At 48.8% G+C, this 25,563-nt stretch overlaps 7 protein-coding genes and 1 non-coding gene across 8 annotated transcripts; 5 read left to right on the top strand and 3 right to left on the bottom strand.

Moving 5' to 3' along the window:
- Positions 1–18: 18 nt before the first annotated feature.
- On the top strand, positions 19–1,998 carry GLRG_10490 (uncharacterized protein; the record flags this gene model as incomplete). The annotated part of the gene is made up of 1 exon (XM_008101175.1): positions 19–1,998. The coding sequence occupies one exon, from the start codon at positions 19–21 to the stop codon at positions 1,996–1,998; it is 1,980 nt and encodes a 659-aa protein (XP_008099366.1).
- Positions 1,999–2,165: 167 nt separating this feature from the next.
- GLRG_13264 lies at positions 2,166–2,264 on the bottom strand. The gene has a single exon. It is a non-coding gene; the product is annotated as a tRNA-Leu (tRNA).
- Positions 2,265–3,498: 1,234 nt separating this feature from the next.
- On the top strand, positions 3,499–5,761 carry GLRG_10489 (uncharacterized protein; the record flags this gene model as incomplete). Its single annotated transcript, XM_008101174.1, has 7 exons — positions 3,499–3,741; positions 3,814–3,849; positions 3,900–4,547; positions 4,599–4,816; positions 4,867–5,063; positions 5,118–5,503; positions 5,567–5,761. The coding sequence occupies 7 exons, from the start codon at positions 3,499–3,501 to the stop codon at positions 5,759–5,761; spliced, it is 1,923 nt and encodes a 640-aa protein (XP_008099365.1).
- Positions 5,762–6,480: 719 nt separating this feature from the next.
- Positions 6,481–7,550, bottom strand: GLRG_10488 (short chain dehydrogenase; the record flags this gene model as incomplete). Its single annotated transcript, XM_008101173.1, has 2 exons — positions 6,481–7,178; positions 7,238–7,550. 2 exons carry the CDS (start codon positions 7,548–7,550, stop codon positions 6,481–6,483), a joined length of 1,011 nt encoding a protein of 336 aa, XP_008099364.1.
- Positions 7,551–9,859: 2,309 nt separating this feature from the next.
- On the top strand, positions 9,860–10,273 carry GLRG_10487 (uncharacterized protein; the record flags this gene model as incomplete). The annotated part of the gene is made up of 1 exon (XM_008101172.1): positions 9,860–10,273. One exon carries the CDS (start codon positions 9,860–9,862, stop codon positions 10,271–10,273), a length of 414 nt encoding a protein of 137 aa, XP_008099363.1.
- Positions 10,274–13,448: 3,175 nt separating this feature from the next.
- GLRG_10486 (uncharacterized protein) lies at positions 13,449–14,812 on the top strand (the record flags this gene model as incomplete). The annotated part of the gene is made up of 5 exons (XM_008101171.1): positions 13,449–13,601; positions 13,661–14,030; positions 14,087–14,204; positions 14,263–14,327; positions 14,388–14,812. The coding sequence occupies 5 exons, from the start codon at positions 13,449–13,451 to the stop codon at positions 14,810–14,812; spliced, it is 1,131 nt and encodes a 376-aa protein (XP_008099362.1).
- Positions 14,813–21,768: 6,956 nt separating this feature from the next.
- On the bottom strand, positions 21,769–22,707 carry GLRG_10485 (NmrA-like family protein; the record flags this gene model as incomplete). Its single annotated transcript, XM_008101170.1, has 1 exon — positions 21,769–22,707. One exon carries the CDS (start codon positions 22,705–22,707, stop codon positions 21,769–21,771), a length of 939 nt encoding a protein of 312 aa, XP_008099361.1.
- Positions 22,708–24,071: 1,364 nt separating this feature from the next.
- On the top strand, positions 24,072–24,781 carry GLRG_10484 (uncharacterized protein; the record flags this gene model as incomplete). The annotated part of the gene is made up of 2 exons (XM_008101169.1): positions 24,072–24,233; positions 24,455–24,781. The coding sequence occupies 2 exons, from the start codon at positions 24,072–24,074 to the stop codon at positions 24,779–24,781; spliced, it is 489 nt and encodes a 162-aa protein (XP_008099360.1).
- Between the last annotated feature and the right edge of the window lie 782 nt (positions 24,782–25,563).

Raw genomic sequence — 25,563 nt, 5'->3', positions numbered from 1 at the left:
CAGTATACAACAGACAACATGGCGCTTCTCAAGGGTGGCCCCGTCTTCACGGCGATTGCTTCTCTCGCGGCTATCGCAGTCCCTGTGGCCGCAGATGTTCCGGCGACCATCACTCCAGAATCTTTCGCGACGACAGGCAACAGCTCCCTCTTCACTCGATGGAGGCCTCGTTCCCATTTCATCGCGCCACACAGCTGGATGAACGACCCTTGCGGTGCGGTCTACGACCCGGCCACCTCAACCTACCACTTGCACTACCAGTTCCACCCCAACCACGTGAACTGGGGCAATATTTCCTGGGGACATGCGGTTTCAAAGGACTTGTTCCACTGGACTGATGTCGGCGACTGGGCAAACGACTCATCTGTTTCCCTCGCTGCTGACAAGTACCCTGCCGCTCCCCTTTCGGTGTTTACCGGCACAACCATGCCGGTTAACGTTGAGGGCGTTAATGACGGTACTCTCCTGACTTTCTCTACTGGTATCCAGGCTCTGCCTACGAACTGGAAGAAGCCGTACATCCCCGGTACTGAAGTGCAGGCCCTGTACACCTCTACAGATGGAGGTTTGACATGGAATGAAATCAGCACTGTCCTTTCCAGCCCTCCTGAGGGTTGGAACGTCACTGGATGGAGAGACCCTCACTTCTTTCCCTCCGAGAAACTTGACGATCTCCTCCAGGTCAGCGAGCCCCACTACTATATGGTTCTTGGCTCCGGTCTCAAGTCCGACGACGTCCCTGCTACGTTCCCTAACGCCGCACGCCCTGGCTTTATCGGACCTCGTATCCCGCTCTACTCTGCACCTGCGTCCAACCTAACCCAGTGGACTTTCCTTGGGGCCCTATGGGAGCCTGCCGCTAACACGTCGTTGGGCCACCCCGATGTTACCGGATCTTATGGTTACAACTTTGAGGTCAGCAGCTTCTTTGACCTCCCCGTTGGCGAGACTGGGGAGAAGGCCTGGTTCGTTACCATGGGTGCTGAGGGCGGCAACACCACCCAGCACTGGAAGGAATCGTGGTCTCTCTGGAACCGTGGAGACGTTGCCCGCCGTGATAACGGCTCCGTCGAGTTTACACCTAACTCGGGTGCCGCACTGGACTGGGGTCTTACTTATGCTCAAGCCACCTGGGCTGACTCTCGGAACAACAACCGACGCATCGTGTGGGGATGGGTCAACGAAGACATGTTGTCTGATTATCAGCTTGAGACTGCCACGAAGTTCGGATATCAGGGAGCTATCAACTTGCCCACAGAGCTGTACGTCCAGGAGACCAAGGGCGTCCAGAACTGCGGTACTCAGCAAGATGGCACCTACTGCATCGAGAGCTGGGACGGCGCCACTGCGCAAACACTTGGCATCCGTCCCCTTCCTGACGTTATGGAGATTCTCCGTCAAGGCGCTGAGGTCCAGGAGTTCCAGGTTGGCGGGCTCACTGACGCCGCTAAGTCTGTGTCCGCAAACATTGGCAGCTCTTACGAGTTGACCGCGACACTGAGCAGCTGCAACGGTCCGGCTGGCATTACTATTGGCCAGAGCCCTGACAACGCCGAGTACACTACCATTGTCTTCGACCCTGCCATATCGCAGATTAGCGTCGTGCGTGAACACAGCAGTCTGCTCCCCAACTTTAACAACGCCACCATTGTCGGCCACTTCGAGCCCTATGAGATTCATAACGCCAGCAGCAACACCACTGCCACCGAAGATATCAACTTCCACGTTGTTCTTGACGGCTCTCTGCTCGAGATTTGGGTGAACGAGCGCTTCGCGTTGACGGCCCGCATCTACCCCTCGCGCAACGACAGCACCGGTCTTGGCTTTTTCGCTGGTGACGCGGCGGCGCCCGCTGGTGGCAAGGCGACGTGGAAGGATATTAAGGCTTGGGTCGGCCTTGCCAAGGCGTGGCCGGAGAGACCAGAGGATACTAGCGTTCCCTTGGTTTGGGATACGCCTGAGGAAACGAATAACTACCAGTGGTGGGACGGATACTAATCTCAAACATCGATTTGGCGACGAAATAACGCGTAACTTTTAAACAGAGTAAAAATTATGTTTTTAATGCTAATAAAAATAAGTCACACACAAAGATAACTTTTACTTGATCAAATCTACTGCCAATAGATATCATGACATAATTACATGCGCTGACAAATGCAAAATGAAAGGGACGAGACTCGAACTCGCGCGGGTTGCCCCACCAGGAAACAGATGTTAAGCTGACCTTAACCTGGCGCCATAACCAACTCGGCCACCCTTCCGACGGAGATCATGAGATCCTTGTTGTTAAAACGGGTTGATGACAAGGTAATTATAACGCCTTAGGTGACGGAGAAGATGCTTCGGTGCGAAATTTTTTCAAGTGGGTAGGGACGCTAACAAGTTCCGTTACCAACCAGCCATGAAGTGGACCAGGAGAAGCGGAAGTGGCTTCATTGGGTTAAGAGATAGATTGGCGATTTGAGAACCTAGGTCCTTGTGATTAGGTTCGGCTTTAGGGCGCGATCTCTGTCAGAAACAGCCAAACGGAAAACCGGGAGGCTGTCCCTGGAAAATGGCGCAATATTAACTTTGTTCCTCATTCGTCTTGACTGCTGGGGTTCGCCAGAGTTCCGCGAACCCGCCTAAAGTTTAAAGCTTCAAACGAAGTCTGAGTTGAGGGATGGAAAAGGTTGGATAAACGGCAATTCTGTCAGATATGAGTGAGGTACGCGGCTCTGGGTGAAATACGTAGCGGAACAGATTCGAGCTCAAAGGTTTTTGATATGAGCCCAGACCACCGCGTAAACCAACGTGAGACAACATGAGAGAAACAGGATATCGATTGACCAATGATCGACCTTTCTTCACCTTGGGCGGCGATCGACAGACTCACTGACCAACGAGCCCGGATCGCATCCTCCCTTACATAAGAAAACTAGGCAATTCGTGGTCGAAGCGTCTCAGATGCCACATAACCACCCAATCACCCGATAAACAGCTGTCATTGCTATCCGCCTAGCTCATCCCTGTGGTCTTCCTCGGATGATCATTGCGATCATGCTGGTGTGCATCCAATTAGTGCATCAACGGCGCGTGACGTCACGCTTTTATTGCCTGATGCGGCAAGCAAGATGTAGTTGACGTCGGCGGCGGCAGCTTCTCCAGCCCCGGAAATCTCCAAGCTTCCAAGGGACGGGAAATAATTACGACTTCCATGCCCTAACTATAGCGCTTCACGTAAACCTCCAAAGTCCTCATAGCTAACGAGTTCCCCGCTCCTGAAGGTCAACCAACTTCCAGTCGCCAAGGTTTTGTCCCTCATTGGCATGCACACCAATGACCGCAATCATGTTTAAGGGGAGACCTAGCGATAATACGGACGACACTTCTCCACAGCCGCCGACAATACTGCCTCCGACAGCAGCACCATCTCCGCCGCCGCCTCCTGCTTCAGATCCTGGTTCAAACACCCCCCCGAGCCAGTCCAGTTATGGCTACTCTAGCCAATCGACGATGGGCCAAGAGCCCGAAGTAGTGGAGGCACACGAAGAAGAAAGGCCGACAGATAGCCATTACCTGGCGGATATGGCCACCAAGCAGAAGCCTCTAGAGGAAAAAGGGCATGCCGAGCTTAATCATGGAGATGTGGAGGTCAAGAACTTGGGATGGAACAACCCCCCAAGCATGGTCTCTCAGCCCATGGTCGGAGGATTGACGAATGAGGAGCTTTGGATCCTGGTTCGTCGATTTGATAAAGTAAGCCTTGCACAGTGACTCGACATTGCAGAACAAAATCCCATCTATGGTAGATACTCATAATCCCTCTAGCAAATATTTCATGTCAAGTCAATAGCTGAACCACCAGTAAGCGTTCTCATGCCTTCTTCGTATACACCCGTCTTACAATCATACAGCTCGCCAATCTGGATATGAACATAGCAGATGAAGAGGAGTTTTCACCAGATAAACTCCGCGCTCATGTTGAACGCTTGTACATGACTGTAATAGTTGGGCTCTTCTCCTTCTGGAAACAAATCGTCCGCCTTCGTTCATGGCGTGAGTCGAGACGCACATCGACCTTTCTTGCCGTCTACTCCGTCGCCTGGGCATTCGACTTCGTAGTCCCCGTCCTTATTAGCTTTCTAATGGTTCTTGTTCTCGCACCCGAAGCACGAGACTTTTGTTTTCCTCCCGCCCCACCCTCTCTCATCGATAGTAAAACAGGCGGCGTCAAGAAGCCGGCATCAGGCGTCCTTGCGTCGGACGACTCTATCACAGGTGCCCCCGAGAAGCATGCCGGAGAGGCGGTGGAACAAGAAGCTCACAGCTTCGTCAACAGTATTTCCTCGCTGATCATTAGCACGGCGGCGGGGAAACATCCTCAAGGCGATCCCCACGATGATAACGCTTCCCCCGACCCTACTAACGTTGCCCAAGATATCGTCGATGCTAAAGACAAGACGGGCGGTAACGAGCCCAGCGGTCATCACGACAAGACCAAGAAACCTGTTCACGAATCAGTCTGGGTAAAAGCCAGGCCTGTTATGCACGGAATTGCGGACGTGAGTCATCTAGAATCTAACGTTTATCCAGTACATTGCTAACATATATAGCTTGTGGACACTTGGGAACGCTTCGGCAACGCGCTTAGCCCAACACCGCCATTCCCACAACAGCGGCCTCGATTTATCCTCGCTAGCATTTTGTTGCCGATTCTCCTTGGATCTTTCTTCATGACATCGTATATGCTGGTTAAGGGTACCGGGTTCATCGTTGGATTCACCTTCTTTGGAGACCCGATCATCCAAAGAGGCATGGTGTTTATCAACCGGTCAGTGTTTCTTTCAACGTTAATTACTCGCACATCTAAAGTATGTTTAGCACCTACCCTCGTTGGCAGAAGTATGTTGAATTGCGAAACAATATTCTCAAGGGCATTCCAACCAATGCTCAGCTTACGATTACGCTTCTACGTATTGGCGAGAGAAACAAGGCGCCGATTCCGCCTCCTCCTACGTCCTCCGAGCCACCTCCAGATTTGCCTCACGCGACTGCAGGTCAAGGTCTAGAGCATCTCGGTAAGTTCCATGATGTTTCCTTCATCTTTCGTCATTCACTCACAAACTCACAAGGCGTCGATCAAGACGAAATAGACCTCGCCGTTCAACCCGATCAGAGTGCTCTTGCCCCCGCTGAGTCTCAGACCGAAGAGCACAAACAGAAGAAGGGTCATAGGATCATGAACTTCATCAAGAGCACTGCAAAGGGCGGTGTCAACACCTCTTTGGCTGCAGACAAACTGAAAGCCAAGGTAGGCGCCAAACACGCCAAAGACAGGCTTGGCGTGGTCAAAACAGAGCCTGATCCTGAAAAAGGACCGATATCCTTCCCTGCACGGTGGAAGGGTAAGAAAGGTTGTGCTTACATTACAACAACGGCGACTACACCTGCTCTGAGCTGGACAACCGACTCTGATAACCTGAATCCGACATGGACTATTACCATCGGGGATATTGATGTATGTTCCTGCAAACCCTTACTGCCTACACTTTACTCCGTACGGAAACTGATTTTGCTACAGCAAATCCGTAAGATGGGCGGACTCGGATGGAAGTCCAAAATATTCGTGGGTTGGGCCACAAATCGTGAGATCGCAGATGGGCTCATTGTGACAGATGGCACAGGCAAGGAGTATCATCTCACTGCAATCATTTCTAGAGATGAGCTTTTCAACCGCCTGGTTGCTATGGGATCGCAAATGTGGGAAGCCTGGTAATGACATCATGATAAACAGCATTGAATCAGCTCTTACAGCATAATTAGTATTAGGGAAACAGTAGCATATAGGTAACTAGCATATTTCTCATGAAATGGGAAACAGCAAACGTGTAGACAGGTAAACCGAAGTGAACTGGTCCTCTTTGCAGAATCGAACACAAGTAAAACAAGGTTGAATGAGCAAGTAAGAATGTTACGTGGAAAACATATATCCAATGCTCGGTAACAGCAGGAAGTCATGCTAAAGACAGAAATAAAGAAATAAAACACGTTCCAACACTAGAACTTCCGCAATCGCGCGCGGCAGCTGTGTCTTTAGTTATGATACCCATCTAGAAGACATTGACAAATTGATTGACCATCAGGGGAAATTGGCTGATAATGGGGATACTTTCAAGTTGTATATACCATTACGAAGATTGCCTAATAGATTAACTGGATCGTAAAATACCGCTCGAAATAAACAGTAGTGTGCGCCGGGTACTCATGCGATACTCACTCGCAGAAGAATTGTAGAAAAGCTGAATCGAGGAGGGTCTTGCTATCAGCATGGATATGGCCAGTTCTCATGATATAAGGCCAGAACTGACTCACAATCACTTCATAAAAACAAATATTGCTAAGGATCACTCCGTGCTCAACGCTTAACGGATGTGATGTACACCATCTAGTCTTCATGCATAATTCGGGGTATGTGATCCATCAAGTCTACAGCAATTACCACGCTGTGTGTCCACCGTCAATGACCATATTGCTGCCCGTCATAAACGTGCTAGCGTTGCTCATCAAGAAAAGAGCCGCGCCCTTGAATTCTCTTGGCTCCGCCAGTCGACCAAACATATTGTGGCTCTCCCACTCTTCTTTCAAGCCAGGGACCTCTTGAAAGTTCTTCTCCACCATCGGCGTAATAATATGCCCTGGACTGATGCAGTTTACTCGGACTCCGCCAGTTCCTTCCTTTGTGATAGGGGTCCACTCCATTGCAAGATTTCGCGCCAGTTGAATAACTGCAGCCTTGGAAGAGTTGTAGACTGGGGAAAGCAGACCGTGATTCGCAATCAAGCCAGACATGCTGGCGATGAAGCAAATACTGCCGCGCTTCTTGTACTTGAACATTTGACGTGCAACGGATGTTGCGGTCATGAAGACGCCGGTGTAGTTGACGGCCATCATCATGTTCAAGTCGTCGACCTTGTAATCGGTGGCCGGTGTGATTTGCTGAATTCCTGCAGCGGCCACGCATCCATCAATTCCTTGGTTTTCGTGGGCGATTTCAGCAATCGTCTTGTCAAGATGTTCGGTATCCACCACGTCGGCTCTCTTGTACTGAAGAGAACCTCCCCATTCCGGCACAACACGGGTCAATGCTTCGGCGTACTCCGCGTGTGGCTTTTCTTGTCTATCCAAACAGTAAACTAGGCAAATATCAGCATCATTTCCTTCACAAATTATGAAAGAGATATGATCAATTTACCTCTACCCCCCGCTTCTGCCAAAGCCTCTGCTATGCTTAAACCAAGCCCCTGAGCGCCACCTGTGACGATAAAGGAGCGGCCCTTCAAGTTGAAGTCGGCAAACTGCGCCTTGCCGAAGTTGGTTTCTCTAGGCGGAAGCATTTCGTCGGCAGGGTTCTTTCTCGGATCAATGGTGGTTGGCTTTTCCTCAACATTTTGTCGATGCGTGCAGTGGAACGGCCGGGCGGAAAGTCGTTTGCATAACACCCGCACAGCGGCCGGCGCAGAGGTTGCGTGTGACGGCCTTGCTTGAAAGGGCAAGACGCCACGCATGGCTCTATGCGCAAGAGACATTCTGGTTGCGGGAGCGGAATGGCTGTAATGTTTTCTGTTTCATGAACACAAGATTGGTGTATTGGGTATGAAAGGGTTATTGTGCAGTCGAGATGGCTTTCTTTGCAAAGAAAAAAGAGGAGCAAGAAGTCTCTAGGTGCAGTCAATCATTCAAATTACTTTGGGGTAGTACGAGTGCTCTATGCTGCGTATGTCGCATTTCGGTGTGCGGCATGCAAGGCTTCTAAATACCATTAACACTTTCAGGTGCCGCGTGTGTGCTTGTGGGGACATAAATGGGGGTTCCAGAATAAAGATGTCAATATGGACCATTTAGATAAATTGCTGACCTCAGAATGAACCCAAGAACGTCCTTTTGCTAGGACTGACGTCTCGCTGGCGTCATCTCGAATCCTGAAACTGAAGGGACCAACAGTCAGCGCAACAGGTTTTGCTTTTAGCGGGAGCACTTCTAGCTCGCCGCTCCGTGGAGGACCCGATAGGTTCTGGGGCTGCTGAAGCAGCAAGGAGCATCTGCTCCGGCTTACCGCATTTTGATGCCAATGGAGGACAAGAGAATGAAATCATTCTGGCACCGAAGATCTGCATTCAAACAGCGTTGAAAAGGGGGTTCGACCACAAGATACCGAGCCACAAGCACTATCTTAAATTGAGCCATAGCCGGAGGATGAGACAACGTTGCCGCCTTCATCTGCAGCTAGCGAACACTTCCACCGGGCACTAAATGTTAGCGTGATGGATTGATTTATAAAACCACAAAAAGGTTGCTTTACTTGAGATTTAGAGAAGGATACCTCTTAAGTAGTGTGTATCTCTAAATTGTCTTTATTCAGATACAAAAGTACTTACTCTTACCAGATATTGAGTAGAAATAGATTGTGCCTATGCATATGAGTTACTATGTGTGTACGGAGATAATATTTAGACAGACTACAAAGCTCATCAAACTATTTAGAACACTTCATTCTCGGATCTGAGTTAATATAACTGCTCCTTTTTTAATATATAATAGTTGAGATGCTACCTCTCGATCTAAAGGTAAAGATCTAGAAGTAAATCCTTTTACTAGAGATAGCTTTAGTGTTGCAGGTGTAAGAATGTGTTTAGACGTTCATCTAGTGTATTCAAACCATGAAGGATGTAAAAACCTGTATATGGATAGTTGGTAGGGCAGGTGAAATAAGTAGTGGAAGTGATGATAATGGTGGTGATGATCTGGGAGATGAAGTAGGCCACCCGGAGGCCACCGTCAGACCGAAAAGTTACAAAGCAAACAAGTAATCAGTGCTGCGCCGGGACCACGGCTTGTTGGCCATGAACCTAAGTTTCACTTCTCGCCCGGGTGACGACAGGAGATAGTCGACGACCCCCCGAGCTATGTTCATAGGTAGTTTAGGTAGGTATTACGGGAAAGTTCTACAGAACGCCATGCTTGCGAGGTGTCGTGCACAAGCCAACAATCTGGCTGGTTACCACATGGATCTAATAATATGCGGCCAATGATTGACATGATATCGCCGTAACGCCCGCAGTTCAACAGAAACTCCTGTGCAGGTTGCATTCCCTTCCACCTCATCCCAAAACCATCGTCTTCCATCTTCATCGAGGTGGCTGCCAATGCCTCATATGCACTGAAGTGACACCAAGGCGCCTTTAAACTTCCAAAAGGAGATGATAAGGGCCGACCAAAGTCTTGTGGCGGCAATAGGTAGCATTTATATTAATTGCTGATATTTAGCTGAGCGATTCGTAAACTACGTTGAAGTTTAAATAGACTACCTTCAATGATCACTCAACTACATGAATGTATAAATTCTGTAGGATCAATTGAGCAAAGACGATCTGGATCACAAGTCATGCCATTGAACTGAAACTTTTCTATTGCCATGGATCGAAGGAACATAGACCACAAACACCATCACGGTGTCCTATTACCTTCCGGAGAAGCAACCTAGACCACAAACACCATCACGGTATCCTACTACCTTCCGGAGATAGATCATAGATTTCTAATCGGAGAAAGATCATAAGTTTCCAATCGGAGATATCTCTGAAAATACCTTTATTTCTCCCCCTAGGCCCCCCCAGAGACCAGACTTCCTCCAGAATTAACATCATCCATTCACAACAAGCTTCTACTACTTCTTTTACTAATTCAATTCCGAAAGCCATCATCCATCAATCATCTTCCTCAACGAGCTCTTACTGCTCTCATCACTCCATCAATTCAACAAGGATTGCCTTCATCTTCGAACAAGCGGCATATTCAGCTACAATTACAAGACAAAATGGGTTCTTCTCACTCTGTCACCTCTAAGCCTGACGGCTACTACGGCCTCCAGGCCATCAGCGCCCACGCAGTTCGCCTCTGTGGCCCGTCATACTATCCTGAAGACGTCCTTGATCTTGCGCAGGGCCAGCAAGACCGATTCCACGGCATCTTCGACGAAGAAGACGAGGCTCGCTACGCCATAGAGCGTGGTTGGGAGATGGAGAAGTACAAGGCAACGCAAACACTTACCGGTCGAGAATTGCGCCATTCCCTCCGCGATATGGATCGTGAGATGGCCCACCAGCTCCGAGTCAGTTTGAACAAGTTCCGCCGCCGCAAGCAACGCGCACTTGACCAGTTCAAGTATGAATGGAAGCAGGATGATGAAGCCAGAAGTTATCCTTACTGGGGCAAGGGTCTTTACTGCTAATCGTCAGATTAGTTAGCATTGAAACAAAGGGGTTAAGGTCTCAAAAGTATTGTCACATATGACATTGATAAGAGACAGGTTTACTAGTTTCTCCTGAGGAATAGTGTAAATACGCAATACAGTATATTCACCTTTATAATTGTGCTCACCTAAAAATTGTTACATCGTCTTCATTGTCTTGAAGTAAGGAGAGAGAAATCTCATACCTATGTCTGTGTTGAAACTGTTTGTTATGGCATTCATGATGGATATATTAACGTGCTTCTTCTATATACTGTTCTCTAAGTTTCTCTTAAGTACCATATCATCTTAACATCAACCTGATATGTTATGTTAGGGCAGGTAGCGTAAGTACTAAATTTCGTTTAACTTTTAAACCTGTTAGATTATACAAGCTGTATGTCCTAAGGAGGGTTATATAGCTAATTATATAACCTATGTTAGAGTAATCTACCTCTACTAGTACCTATACACTTCCTATAGGCTACTTAACTACCCGTCTCAAGCGTTTGCTAATGCTTTCGTGTAGCCGTATCAAAGAGACTTCCGGTTTTTCCTGACACTAACACCACCGCCGTGCTGTTTGCCGAGAAAGCAGCTACGCTGGTACGAGGATTATATAGGCAACGCTGTAGGGGAAACCTTAAGTATCTACTATTGAGCTCCTATAGGTGCATTCCAAAGCTGCATTGTCTTTTCTTCTAACGCAAATGCCACCCCGCGTGAAGTCAGTAACATATCGACATTTCGCGCAAAAGTTTATAGTCCTGCACCCTAAGCCATAATACAGGATCCCAGTAGAATAATGCTCGGCGATCGAAACGCTGACTGAGCAACCGGATGAATATGATCGCCATTAGAGCGCCGAGTAAGTACACTGGATTGAGGCGTCCAAGCCCTATTTGTGTTGGGCTGACAGAAGTCTGAATACGTTGGTATCAATCGCGACAATCACGTCAGGAAATAGACATTTTTGATTCCCATGCAATTTGATGCCATCAAGAAAAGCAAGGTAAACCTCTGTACGCCTGTTTTCTTGACATGACCTTCCTATTGTTGTCATTTTTCACACTGAACTACAGAAAATACAACAGCACCAACCAATGGGTTGAAGTCAGACAAAAGAAGCCCTTAGAAGCTGCCTCGAGACTCTGAGTCAACGGCTTCGGGGTGGGCGTGTCGCAGCACTGGCAAACCGCATTACTTGTACTCACTCATAAAGTCTTCCGCCACGCTGAAAGATAAAAATAAAAAATACAATAGATCACCGGCACATTATACACTGCATTGTGAGGAAGAGCATGAACCTCGATACTTGTAGGCTTGGATGGGCGACTTTACTCGAGCTTCTGGGCTTCACTATTCCTGCGATACAGTGACCCGGGGATCGTTTAATCCGCGTTCAACAATCCTGCAACCATTCACTGCTTGCATACCGTCGAGGCCAGACATCTAAGGTCTAGTTTCCACGGTACGATACTAATTTCATTCGCGATATGAAGACTTTACTTTCGTGACTGTGCCGGAGCTCGTATTCGATACAGTCATGATTCGTTGTAAGATAAGGCTACCGGATTATTCACAAAAAGAATGCATCTTGTCTCCTTGGGAACGGAGGGAGAAAGTCACCAGAGACTTCTATCTGGAAGGAGCAAGCAGTCTGCTTGAACTCAAAAGGATAGCTATCATAACCTAGCATTGAGAACCCACCTGTTCAGCTGATATAAGTGACAGGAGATATCATTTGATACACCGGCTGTGGATTGCTGTCAAACCCTAGCCTCACTCTTGCTAGCATTGGCCTACAGGGGCAATGTCCTCGCTTTCATGTGAGCCTTCATATCAGCAAAGCACTCTCCCATTAGCATTGAGACTGTGGGAAAACTTCGGCATTGAGCCCTTACAAGTGGCTTACGCGTAGTGTCGGGCCTTCTTCTCTAGCTCTGACGAGAGGCACACCCCTGTACCGATCTCATAATGTGCGCGGGGAAAAATCAATAGATTCCGAAATTGGGCGGTGGCTAATACTGCATAAGAGCGGCGGCGGGTAAGCGGAAGAAGAATGGCCCTTATTTTCCGATGAATCAGTGGGGTTTCGTGAATCACGTATATCATGTAACGACATACGCTATGGATCTTATGATGATGTGCTCCCCGGGTGGGTGCTATACATCACTATATCATCTTATTAAGATCACTGTAATCGCCGCGATTCCTTGCGTATGGATGCCTGTATAAACCAAATGCCTGTTGTCATTCGGTATCATTGTTTGGTTAAGTGGTCGTCGTGCTTGCTCATCGCTGCGATGATGGTTAGCAGCGATGAAACTCGAACGACAGGAAACGCAGTGTGCTCAGAACCAAGCGCAAGAAGTTTATTATACAGCTCTCGAGTCCCTACTTATTGAAATTAATCTGCATCCTTTTCAAATGCACTTGGACTGGAGTTGCGGCATATAAGAAAGGTTGCAATCATCTCCGTCTATTCACCCGATTAGTCGACTATGTGGCCACCAATGTGCCGGCCTCGCCGCCCTGAGCTTGACAGCTCGCCCACTACAGAATAGACTGGGGAATTTCGTTTGATTCCGAGTCATTGTTTCGGATTGTCTCGCTCACCTACTCTCAAAGCAGGCTCGTTCAGTGAAACATGACCACCACACGACGGGTGTTTGGTGATGACATTGGAGTATCTGTCATCTTCGGCCGGTGGACCCGCTTTTCTGATACGTGCAAGATCAAATCTTGAAAACCAGTGTTGCAATATTGCTACTAATATGCTTGCAGAATGCCGCCCATCTTTCCTAGGTACCCCATGCTGGGGTCGAACATAGGAGTTTGGCCATACTAGTAGTATTATAACGCAGGCGGATGATCATTTCGCAGGTGATAAACAACCAGGGTTGCCTAGCTCGGATACCATATCATTTCAGATGTCATCCCCCACACAACGAATGAGTGCTCGCCTACATCATTCATCCCCATGGTTTCTTCCTATTCTCGTATTTATTTTACCTTGATGGCACCCGTCTGTCGTGCTTTGCCTTGTTGTTCTGACATCATTTCTGCCCTTTAACCCGTCATCACGACAGTGGCTGGTCTCTTCACTCTCTTGTTCTTCTTCACATCTGGTTCATTACTCGGGTTCTACGAGATGTCACATATAACTGGTCAAATGGCTCCGCAAGATGACTATGGCCCAACCGTTCTCGCAGTGATATGGTCCCAGATTGGACTTGCGTCCTGCTTCCTAAGCTTGAGGCTGTATTGCAAGTTCAGAAAGCACAGTGGGCTTTGGTGGGACGATTACGTACTCATAGCATCATGGGTATGTTCATAAATCTGCCTGTCATACTGGCTCAAACTCCTTAACTGACACTCACTGAGACCTGCCTGTTGATCTCAGTGGCACTAACCACATACATCATTTCTCTCGGCTTCGGCAAGCATATTTACGTGGTGCCCCCCATGAATCTTCCAATGATCAGCCTCACCGGCAATATTATCACTACGACATCGATTACTGCGGCGGTATGGAGCAAGACTTCCTTTGCGATGACGCTTTTGCGAATCAAGGAACAAGGCTGGACGAGGTATGTCATCTGGGCAGCCATTATCTCCATGAACGTCCTTATGGGTCTCAACGCCTTGGCTTCTTGGGTTCAATGTACTCCGATTGAGAAGTTTTGGATGCGGCAGACGCCGGGGTCATGCTGGGATCCTAGAGTTGCCACGTACTACGATATCTTTGCTTCAGGTTTGCGATTCTCTCCACCATTGTGAAAGGCTTCTTTTGCTGACATTCGTCTATAGGCTATTCTGCGTTGATGGATATCCTGCTCGCGATGCTGCCTTGGCCGATGATCTTGGGACTTCAGATGAAAATCCAGGAGAAGATTGGCGTAGGAATTGCTATGAGCATGGGTCTTCTGTAAGTACGGTTCGATCTAAATATTGATGTGGAAGCTGTGATTAATATGCCACTATAGTGCTGGATCAACTGCAATTATCAAGTGCACAACTTTACCAAGTCTTCTCTCTGGAGACTTTACCTGTACGCAGCCGACGGCCATTTGACCTTTGAATTGACCATGCTAACTTATTCGTTAATAAGACGATGGAGGCCAGCTCGCAATTTGGGGAACATGTGAAACGAGCGTCACCATCATGGCCGCTTCCATCCCTGTCCTTCGTGTCCTCGTTCGGGACGTTGCGTCTTCTGCCCGCAGGTACTATGGTTCTTCGGGCTCTCGTACCGTCAAATCTCGAATTGGCCATGGACCCAGCCCCCGGCGGACCAACACAGTGACAATAACGACATCACCACAGAAGGGCTCATTTAGAAGAAAGTGGGACAGGTTGGCTGACGATCGGAGCGACAAGAGCACAGTGGGAGCCGAGCTGGACATAGACTTCGGCAAGATCATCCGGACAAATGAAATCGTAGTGCAATACGACACGAGAAGTGAGATTGAAGGGAGGAACAACGATTATGAGTTGCATCAGATGGGACCTAAGAACCCTAGCAACATGGTCTAGCAACCTCATGTAGAGTATATTGAATACTACCGTTTTCCAAGTACAAAATGCCCACTATTGCGGACCTTTCTCGTCGTGTTTCGGCATGGCCATGATTTCTCTTCGTCACAAACCGAGTTGGTTCGAGCTTTTGCGATCTTCTACGTAGTTTGACCTTCGACGATCCGTCAGGGTTAGGATACTATTCTTCAATGTCGTTTCTTGAGGCATGCGTATTCTAATCCATCAAGGGGACGCTTGAGTAAGGTACCTTACGATTGGCCCCAAAGTACAGCCATATTGCGGGCGGTACTACAGTCTACGTCTATACAGCTATCATCAAATATGACTAGGCGCGTCCGCACTAGGAGTGTAAAGATGTGACTTTGTGGTTTGGACAGAAAGGGTTCCGATTCTCGCAATTAGAACCCAGAACCGCAGATGCGACGCGCTGGCACCTGAGAGGATATTCCCGATCCTTTGGAATCACATTTCAGGATGGTAATGCTTTGAGAGAACCTTCACACACGTACTTGCGAAAGCCTTGAACAGTAACAACCTGTTAGCCGGTGCGATCGGTCATCTGGGCAGGTTTCCGCCTTGCTTCGGTACCAGGGTTTATCCTTGAGCGCAAGCGTTTGACGGCAATCAATTCATTTTCCTCCGACGTATCCCTCCAAGCCGCAACTGACTCTGAAACGTGAATGGCTGTGCAAATACCTTGAAACCCACCTGCGATAGCTACCATATAATTACATGGACCATTTAAGAAAAGTTGAGCTGCTCACCTTATGACAATTGTTTCTTGTGGCCTCACGAGCTGGGTATATGTTTCCTGCGTTTGTTTCTCAACAAGCACTTGAATACGGTCAAGATAACAACGAAAAGGCCATCGTCAGAGACGTGAAACACATTGCGGGCGTAGTGGGGTGCTTGCCATACGTTTATCAGCCCTGCGGCATCCATCAATGCTTCCCGAAACCCGTGCTTGGAGACCTACACCGAGGGGTTATAGATTGTATGTCTGGACATGCATCAGTTTAGGTCACAAGGAACTGTTCTTATTCATTGTTGAGCTTACAAGGTGGCAGTGCTGTTGATTTGTAACTGGTCTCGTTGGGCCATCGCAGTCGAACAGCTGCGGCACAGAACAGCTGCGTATTGACTCGACGTTCGGCTCGGCTACTAATGCCTAACAACACAGCCTGAAAATTTGGAACTCGGGCCTTCAATGTGTCCAAAACCTCAAATAAAGCTTCAAGGCCGGTAAATCAATGTTTGAGGGTTCCCTCTGGACAGTTATGCCGGGCTCCGACAGGGGAGTAAGTATCTGACTGAAATAGAGTGTCCGGAATAAAGGTTGTCCACCTCCGGCTATGATTTTCCTACAGACTAAACATCATCCAATGGCATGTAAATATAACCTAGTCACTCATTATAACGTGTTTGTCTTTCGTCAATAATCATGACTCTGTCCTGTTGTGGTCTACTCCATATAAAGGAGCCTTCGTTGGCGGGGCCGCTTTCACTCTAGACAGAAACCGTAGTAGCGACGACCGTATCAGTAGGATCGTCTACAGTAAGAACTGATAGCGAATCTGTGCGTGATAATACAATTTGTTGCTTAGCATTTCTAGTAGGACATGGTTATATCTTATGGTGCAGTACTGTTCCTCATCTTCAATAACGGCTGCTCCATCCACAACCTAGTAAGCAGATTGGTGAAGATAACTGAGCAAATCTAAGCGTACAATTCATTGATTCATCAGTCTGAAGAGAAGTCTGGTGTTCTTCTTTGAATACGGAAGGGTTAGCGATAGTTAATCGGAGGCTTAAGCGGCGGGCTTCCCCCGTTGAAAGAACTCTGTCGTTCCAACCTTGGCGGCGAGCCTGAAACTCGTCGGATTCTTGTTAGAGTAAATGAACAGACAATACCACTAGATTAGACTTAAAGGTATACCATTGGATAATGAACGCAAATGTAACTTTTATCTGTTGAAGAAAAGAGGGGAGAGGTCGGGAAGACTGATGTGCAGCAATGGGGAAACGATACGAGGGATTCATAGAGCCCGGCTAACGGAGAGTTGTGGTTCACTAAAAGATGAGTGGTGCATATACAAGATTGTACTGCGACTTGTTGGCGCGAGATGTATGCCACATATGCAAAATGCTTAGAAATTTTCACGTTCCGGTCATTGGGACACTTTCAACTCTGACTTTGTGAGTACTGGGACCGGATACCCCGTTACAGCCTCACATCGCCGCAGAGATGACAGCCTAACCTGGTTGAAAATAGAAGCCACTGAATACTTCGGCTTTTGTGGTTCATCTTCGGCCTTCCGAATAATCTAATAAAATAGGTACACTGATCATTCTCCTGCTCGTATTCTCCATCAGAAGACTGTGAAGAGTTGAGTGCATATGTAATGTATGACTTGTTTTTATTCCCCACTCTGTGCTACTATATAAGTCGAGTCTGACTCAAATCATGTAATTCAGACGCAATTCTTGGTCCCGACTCCGTCATAAACCAAGATTGCCACGGCAGGTTAGAAGCGTAGGTTCTAATTTATCAGGGCTTCAGACAATGCTGATGACGCAGAAGGACACTTGTTCAGCATTTCTTTGTTACAGTGAGCTTGAGTCTCCCCTGTATCGTGGCACCTGAAAGCGTAGACTTCAACATGTTCACGTACCTCGATGTGGTAACGGAAGCGGCCTCGGTTATGGGACAAGATATGGCAGAGCACTTCCAGCTGTTATCCAAAGAAGAGTGCTATCTGAGATATTTACCAATCGTATGATACAACTTGATTGGCACCAACGGTACTGCACTATATCTTTCAAGGTCTTGTATCAACAAAAGCGTCCGCCTCTTTGATGCCAGTTGCAGCACCATTCTTGGTTGAACAACGCCATTGCACTATACAAGTCAAAAGAAGGTACGATGAAGCAGAGTGGGTGGCAGCAGGCACAGTCTGTATGTGCAAAGTGCACTCTAGCTGCAACCTTAAGGAAATCAGACACTATCACCAAAGAGTCCCAACTAGGAACTGTCAGGGCAGAAAAGCTTTAGGCAGCGTTCAAGACTGGAGCAAGAGCCTGCCAACTGCGTTATGAGGTTAGCGTCTATAAAGAGGATCAAACGAGTTCCGAAATTCTTAAAATCGGAAATTGCCAATAGCAATACGCCTTTTTCTTGCACGTACGACTTTGGCATTCTAGCAACACGCAAGTTTCTTATACAACACATCATGACTTAAGTTAACTGTGAACCACCAACATTCGTGGGCAAGTGTCAAGAGTCAAGAGAACATACCACCGCAACATGAGCAGTAAATCATTGAGCTTCTATGTTCATGTGTTGGCGCTGCCGTGTTCATGTCGGACGTTTGTTCCGAATCACTACTCTTGGCAATTCGCTACTGGTTGAAAATTGGGCTTCTTGCTACTTGCTCCTAGTGTGTCTCTGGGGCGTGAAAGAGCGTTCCGCAGCCCATTTCCAGTTACCGACTTTCTGATTCACTTAAGCACGAAGCTATTGATACAGTAAAGATCTCTCCGCTAGTAGAAAGCTGCCAACCCCACCAGCCCTACGTTGAAAGACTCCTCTCATTCGAGTTGGTCGAGAACTCAGAAGCCACTAAGTGGAACGCAACAGCGAACCGCGAGAGCTATGATGGTAGCGCCAATAAGTCTTGTTTTCTCAACAGAACAGGGCAAGAGACGTGTTTGGACCGCAACTGAACTTCGATGGTCCAGGGCTTGGCGAAGAAGATGTCATCTTGAGCCTCCTCTGAGATGGCGAACAGCTCCATTTTTGAGGGGCTTCTGTTTCGAATATTCACCATGAGAATTATAGGTGTCTCAGAGCTCTTTCACATAGACTACAGATGAGACGCTCAAACGGAAGTCCCCCTTCAATAATGTATGTAGAAATATCATTCTTTCCGTTTCTTTTGTGACTCGGTAACCAGCCTTCCCGCCGTGGCAGAGCACCATAGTTAGCAAAGTCGGACGAGGCAAGATTTCAGCTGAATCTACCCTGGACAGTCGAGAGGCTTTTATCGAGCCCTTTTGATTTCGTGGGAACTCCTCCCTTTTTGTCAGACACTACCAGCAATCACACCGCTCCGGAAAGAAGGGTGTTGCCTGCTCTCACATGAACCCCCGATACGATGAAACGCGCGCATGGGGCTGGAACACCAGTGTCTCGATCTGGCATTGAGTTACACGTCGTTCGAACGCGGCCCCAGATGAAAGCTCACTTTTCGGTTGACGGCTCGGCTTCTGCGGCACCGCTGCTTTAGAAATGAAATGAAGCACTAAAGTTGAGACGACAAGCACGCAGAGTGGCTTCCCGCCGGGTTGGCCGTTTATCCGCTCGCAGCTGCAACCGCCGAGAGGCCCACTATCAGATAATAGTCCAAGATTCGGATGAATTTGCCGATGGTTACGAATCGAAGTAACACCTCTCACATCACGTCTTGTGGTCGGAAAGCGGCTCGTTCCGTAGCCATGTGGCCAAAGACATAGGCCGGGTGAAGTTACCGATCGGACGCCAGTTTGAGATTCATATAAAGGCTTGTCGCAACCAGCACAGACAATTCATTAGCATAAGCAAGCTTTTTCAAACAAAATACATCCTGACATAACATGAGAAAACACGTATTACATTATTTCTTGATGGCCATACTGTCAGTATTCTTCAGTCGGAGTTTCACAGCACAGAGAGACCTCAAACTAACACACCATAGGTTGGCGCTGGCGCAAGCTCAGCAAGGCTACATCCAGTGTCGATGTATGGCACATATTACAAATTCGGTCGTCCAGACCGGTGGCCGGAAACTCTGCGGTCAAAAAGGCGGTGTTTTAAGCAGCAACAGCAAACTCTGCACAAATCTGTCGCAGAACTTTACTGATAGGGACTGTCGGGCGATTGGGGACTCGTTCTTCGCGACGTGTGCCACGGCGCGTTCTGCAGTCAAGAGAGGAATCTATAAACGCGAGATTACGCCAATTCAGCGAAGGCCGAGGGATTGGCATATTGGTCGGGGACCCATTAATTTTCAGACCGTCTCCCGGCGCTCGATCCCACACCGGCTTTCTCAGAACTAAGTTTTGCTGAGACTACCTAGGCTCTAGCTTTGAACAAGCATTGGTTTCCTTTGTACAAGTAATTGATAGGCTGATAATATCCTTGATTTCAATCTTCTATGGTCTTGTCCAGTTTCTCTTTCAGCCTCTTCAGGAGCACCTGTGCATCCCATTCGGGGTCTTCCAGAACGTGAACTTCCTCGCCATGCATCTCTATCAGTTCCTTCATGCCAATGTTGCTGATCACTAAATTCTGATGACCGATTTTCCACTGCGGGCCAGCCTCTCGACCCCACGCGACCGCGCGACTAATTACCAATTCCATCAGGACCTCCATGATGCCGGCTATGTTTGACCAATCGTCTCATGGAAGCTGGACGTTGTTGTCTTTGCAAAGCTTGCCGAACGACTTGCTCGCCTCTGTGGAAGGTCATAGAGTATACAAGTCTCCGTCAGCTAGAATGATACCGCCGTCTTCGACACTCTTGCGGTCAGCGAGAATGCAGAAAGACATGGAACCGGGCTCTTTCTCAGTTTCGCATTTTTTAGAGACTCGTAGCAGGTCTTTCTCGACGGAGCCTTCCTGGCCTAAACTCCATTGTGCAAGCCCGGGCTCGACATACTTCCTAGGCTTTCTATTAGAGTTTGAGATGGAATTTAAGAAGGTCTTCTCCATGTTCTCCGATAGCTTTGTAAGCATATAGGTCGGGACGACCTGATCTCCGATGTCCGATGCTGGTCAAGAACATCATCGTACCAAGACCTTCGCGATGTTGATAAACTTCAAAACTATACAATCGCGCCGAAAATGAGAGGAAATGTTCAGTGTTGATAAGAATCAAAGGTTGTACGAGAAGCCAAATTCGTTGTTTGATTATGATGTTTCTCAAGACCACAATGATGACCACTCTATTCATTACTGAAGGAACCAAGCTCAGTTTGAGTAGTGTGTGACTGTAGCTTACTGTCACGTGTAAAATGTCTGGGCTCGCCCTACAGTATGTCAGAACCCAGACTTTTTACACATGATTGGACATATGCGGCGGTCAGGTCAGTCGTGCGGGGTTTACGTGTTGCCTAGAATCCATCAATCCTTCGGGCCTGAGATGGTTCATTTCATAGGCAGTTCGATTACTATCCCTTACAGCCCGACGATTCGGACAAACGCTATGCGGATGGCAGGGCTTTTTATTCTTCTTCGAAATCGGTCAGACAGATTGAGTTTTCTCCTTATCGTTGACTTTCATGGGCCGTTGTTTCCGTCAGTTGTAGATGACCCATCATTTCACGCTACAGTCCATATCGTGCGGTGTTGTTCGATCTTACGCCGGACTGTTCCTGTAGAGGAAAAAGGGGACGTGTATTGTGCAGCTACCACAGACGCCCCCAATAGCCTCTGACTCTGTAGTAGACAGACCAATCACTTGGCTATGATAGGGACCATTTCCGCTGTACCATGCGTTAAAATTGCGTCTGAAAGTTATTATCTAACTGAAACAGGTTGCCTTGTGTTATAGCTGCCCATCAGTCCTCGTCCCAGCGGTTGTACAGACCACAACTTGACGATCTTCTATATGAGGTGACCTAACCCAGTTTAGGCTTATATTGCTCCATGTGTCTACATTTCCATAACCCTTGGTCGTTGGACAAGACAGAGTATTTGTGCTGTTCTAGATGTGGCTGGTTACGAGCACATGCTCACTGTGCTGAAGCAAAAGGGACTTCAATCACAGAATTGGTTGACTATTACGGCTTGGATCATGATGTAGATATAGCAACATAACCTTACTACACATAGAGTAGGGCTGTTAATGCACAAAACCCTCGGTCTTGTGATTGCCTCTTGCATGGAAGTAGCTAGATCCCTACCTTCCAGATCATCAAATATGGCGCTTCTCGTTCTTCCAACCACTGCTCTCTTTCAACCACGTCTCAAAGTTCTGCATGCGTGGCTCTTCTTTCTTCAATGCCTGGATGTCCGCTCCGTATCCCTCGCTCTTGAAGAATTCAAACATCTTGCCCATGTCCGGAATGGCCCATAACATGCCCTGGCCAATAAATGTGTAAGTCTGCGGCATGTCGCTTCCAGTGACATTCTCGAAGATCTCCCTTGCCTTGGCGTAGGTGATGTCATCGCCAGCCAGGGAGACGGCTCTCCGGTCCCATTCCTCCGGGTTTCCGATAGCTTTGGCCGCAAACAGCCCAATATCCCGCACCGATACGAGTTGCAGGCTCTGGTCGGCCGGGAGGGTGGACCACATGGCTGCGAACATCTTGCCAAACATGCCCGGGTTAGCGTTGTCCAAGAACGCCGTCGGGCGGAGGATTGTCCAGCGCAACTTTCGGCCGCTCTTCTCGAGCTCGTCGGCGCGGTCGCGGAGGTGCACTTCGATGGCGTGCTTCTGCAGGAAATGCGGCACGTCGGTGGGGTTCTCCCAGGACTTGTCCTCGCCGCCGCGGTCGACGGAGGTGAGGACGATCTGGGCGGCGTTCGCGGCGATGGCGGCGTCAACCCAGGCTTTCCCGACGACGTCCTCGTTGCCGATCGTGGTAACGATGAAGGCTGTGTCGATGTGCGGGTGGGCTTGGAAGACCTGGGCCTGGGAGTCCTTGAGGTCGCCTTGGACGGGGGTGACTGTGACGCCCTTGGCCTTCGCGGAGTCGATGAGGGACTGAACCTTTGCCGACTCGGGATTCCTCGTGAGGGCGAGGATCTCGAGGGGAGGAGAGCTGGTGGGGAGTTCGAGGAGAGCGTCAACGACAGCAGCGCCCTGTTTGCCGGTTGCGCCAAGGACAAGGACTTTCTTTGTTGATGCCATGATCGGAATTGGTCGCTCAATTAATTTTGTTCAGAGCAGTCTAATCACTTAATATTGATGCATTGTTACTCCGGTTCGCTGAAATAGTGATGTCTGTAGGGGCTTTCGCGAGGACGGGGCTGCCAAGTGATGTTGATGTGAGCGCTGGAAATAAGCTCCTCAAACAGATCAATTGCGAGTGAACTCGGATACGAACTATAGGGATGAGCTGTTGGCATGTAGTGTCTGAGATTTGGTGTTGCCATAACCCTGTCTGCAGCCGCCCGAGAACTTCCCCAACCGCATGTCCGAGCTAGTTGTCTATGACGAAGCGCCGATCCGGGGCTTTCGTCCTGTGTGCTCAAGGTACGTACGGTGTGTACGGAGTAACCAGCATGGAAAAGAAAGCAATGATTTTGTGAGACGTTTGATGTTCGTATTGGACTTTGAGGAATCATCCAGCCAACATTGTTATAAGCAGAGCCCGGACGCAGATAATATCTGGCCTTGTCAAGAAAAGCTCTACGTAACCATGAAGAAGCAGAACCCGGCAGAGTTGTGCATCACATGTTCGTCCTAGTTATTCACAGCGGCAGAGGATTCGGCGTCGAGAGCCAATCAGATATGCAACCGCAATCGATTTAGTTTACCCACAAACAATATTTTCATAGCCTCAAGATGAGCGCTAGGAAGGACTACGTTAGGAAGGAGAATATCGCTAACTTGGATCTTACAAAGACTGAGTCCAGAATGAAGGTTAAGGTTCGGCCGTGCCTTGACACACTGTCACACTTCTATGGGCATGCCAGGTTCTCTCGAGGGGCTACCATTGAACGAATCGCTGCTCATCACATACCGCATCGAGTTGTATCGTCAATAAATTAATCAGTCAAGACGGCAACTTCACAAAAAAGCTAAACCAAAACACTTGTAGTAGTAGTGTAGGCGTTTATGTCATCCCATCCTTGGATTGGAATTCATGACTCTCGGAACTGCACATGGCCCGGCCTAGGGCGTGCTAGGGCCACCGGGGATCCCCAACACTCGCAACGAGTACTCCGTACGTAGCTCGCAAATGTATGGCTAAAGAAATGGAAACGAATCGTATTGCAACAGTGACGGGAGTTTGAACTCAAAGAGAGGCGACGTTCCAGCGTCATCAAACCATTATACAACGGCAACATAAACATTGCTGTAAAAAGATCAGAAGTTAAAGACGCATCTACCTATAATGCAACGAGAGCATCGGCAAAGGCTTTAAAGGCTAGCGTTCCTGCCTCAGCACCGCCGTCCCATAACTCGGAAGTACATTCGAGCAATTATACCTGCAATCGCATATCTATCGTGATGGCGAATCAACCGGGACATATCGCATAGTCTAAGTCATGGCCGCAGACTTCACATCGCAAAGACTTACCCAACAACTTGTAATTATGCTCGGCCGCATCCTCCTCACGCTTGAGGATGTAATGCTGCTCTTCGGCGCATCAGCGGGTTGGAACGAGACACGCATCCACAATCCGCGCTGGCCTCCGCACGCCAGGCGAGTAAGTGTCTTTCCTCTGTCCCGCACCTCGTGGCGGCAAAGTCGTGATGTCAGCCCACATGCGCGGCGTCGCACCCCTCAGTACCTAGCCATCTGCCAAACTAACCTTGCCAAACACCTTCCCATATTTCGCAATGCGCAGATAATGACGCTCTCCATCATGCTGGGCATTGCGACGCTCTTTCTACCTGACGCAGCAACGCGCCGGCTCAAAGGCCCAAGGACTCGCTCCGCATCGCGGGCTTCCTTGAGTCAGTCTGGGCGGCCCACTGGGCGTCGCTGCTGTATCCTCGGACCTCCGGGCTGGATTTCGAGTTCGGCGGGCTGGGTTTTCCGCAGAAATACCTCTTCACGGCGGCCATCGGGCTCGCCGTGACGGGTCGTATCTCGAAACGTGATTCTGAATGCGTGGGCGTCGACACAGGCGCAGGAGTCTTATGCCGCGGTCCTGGTGGCACTCAACGAGAAGGGGACAGAGAGCGTAGAGGGACCGGAGCCCTTTCGAGACTAGAAACAGGGGGCTGCTTCGTCAGATTCCAGGCAACGTAAACATTGGGCTGAGTTGTCCTAGCATCATTCCTCTAGTCAATGCAATGAAGGGGTGACGAATGCATGCCAAGCTTAGCCTCTTCGAGCTGCTCCTCGCAACCGCGCGGCGTCGACGATTCTGCTATCGTACGGAGTACTCTGCCATCCTTTTAATCTTAATGCCGGGAGGCGGGCGCACGGCTAAAACGGCAGGCAGAGGATGACGAGACTTCGGACGAGACTGGGGTGAGGGGTCAATGATCAGATTCAGATTGAGAAATTGAGAAAACTACGCCCGTTCTTGTACAATCTCAACGCTTTTTTCAGTCTTACTCGACCAACCTGTTCCGAAAGTCTCAGGACGATGCGGGCTTAGGCAACGAACACCAACCCGCCTTGATGTTTCCACCAAATGCATCTCACGTTATCGGAATGGTCTTGGACAACGTCCGGAATGACGTGGGCCAAGGGCTTGTTGGAGAAAGGGTGGTGAGGACGGCAGCCGGCACAGAGCCCAAACCACAGCATCGTGACCTAATAGATGGAGGAGTCACTAACTTGAATTGGTTTGGGTCGGCAAGACGACGCGCGCAGTCAGATTTCACTCCAAAGACCTCTCGGCAACGGCTATCCGGTTAGCTCGGGACAGGCTTGGAGGAGGGCGCACTGCTGAACACACACATTTTAACAATATTTCTCCCTGCAAGAACACGGCAAGACTCCGAGAACCCGCCATCAGAACCCCCCGGTTCTGGGACTGCGGAAGCCGGCGTGATGTGCTACCTGGCAGAGCGATTAAGTGC

Source organism: Colletotrichum graminicola (assembly GCF_000149035.1).
Source record: "Colletotrichum graminicola M1.001 genomic scaffold supercont1.61, whole genome shotgun sequence".
Classification (NCBI taxonomy): Eukaryota; Fungi; Ascomycota; class Sordariomycetes; order Glomerellales; family Glomerellaceae; genus Colletotrichum; species Colletotrichum graminicola.
Note: the sequence above shows the minus strand (reverse complement) of the source record. Positions and strands in the feature narration are given on the sequence as shown.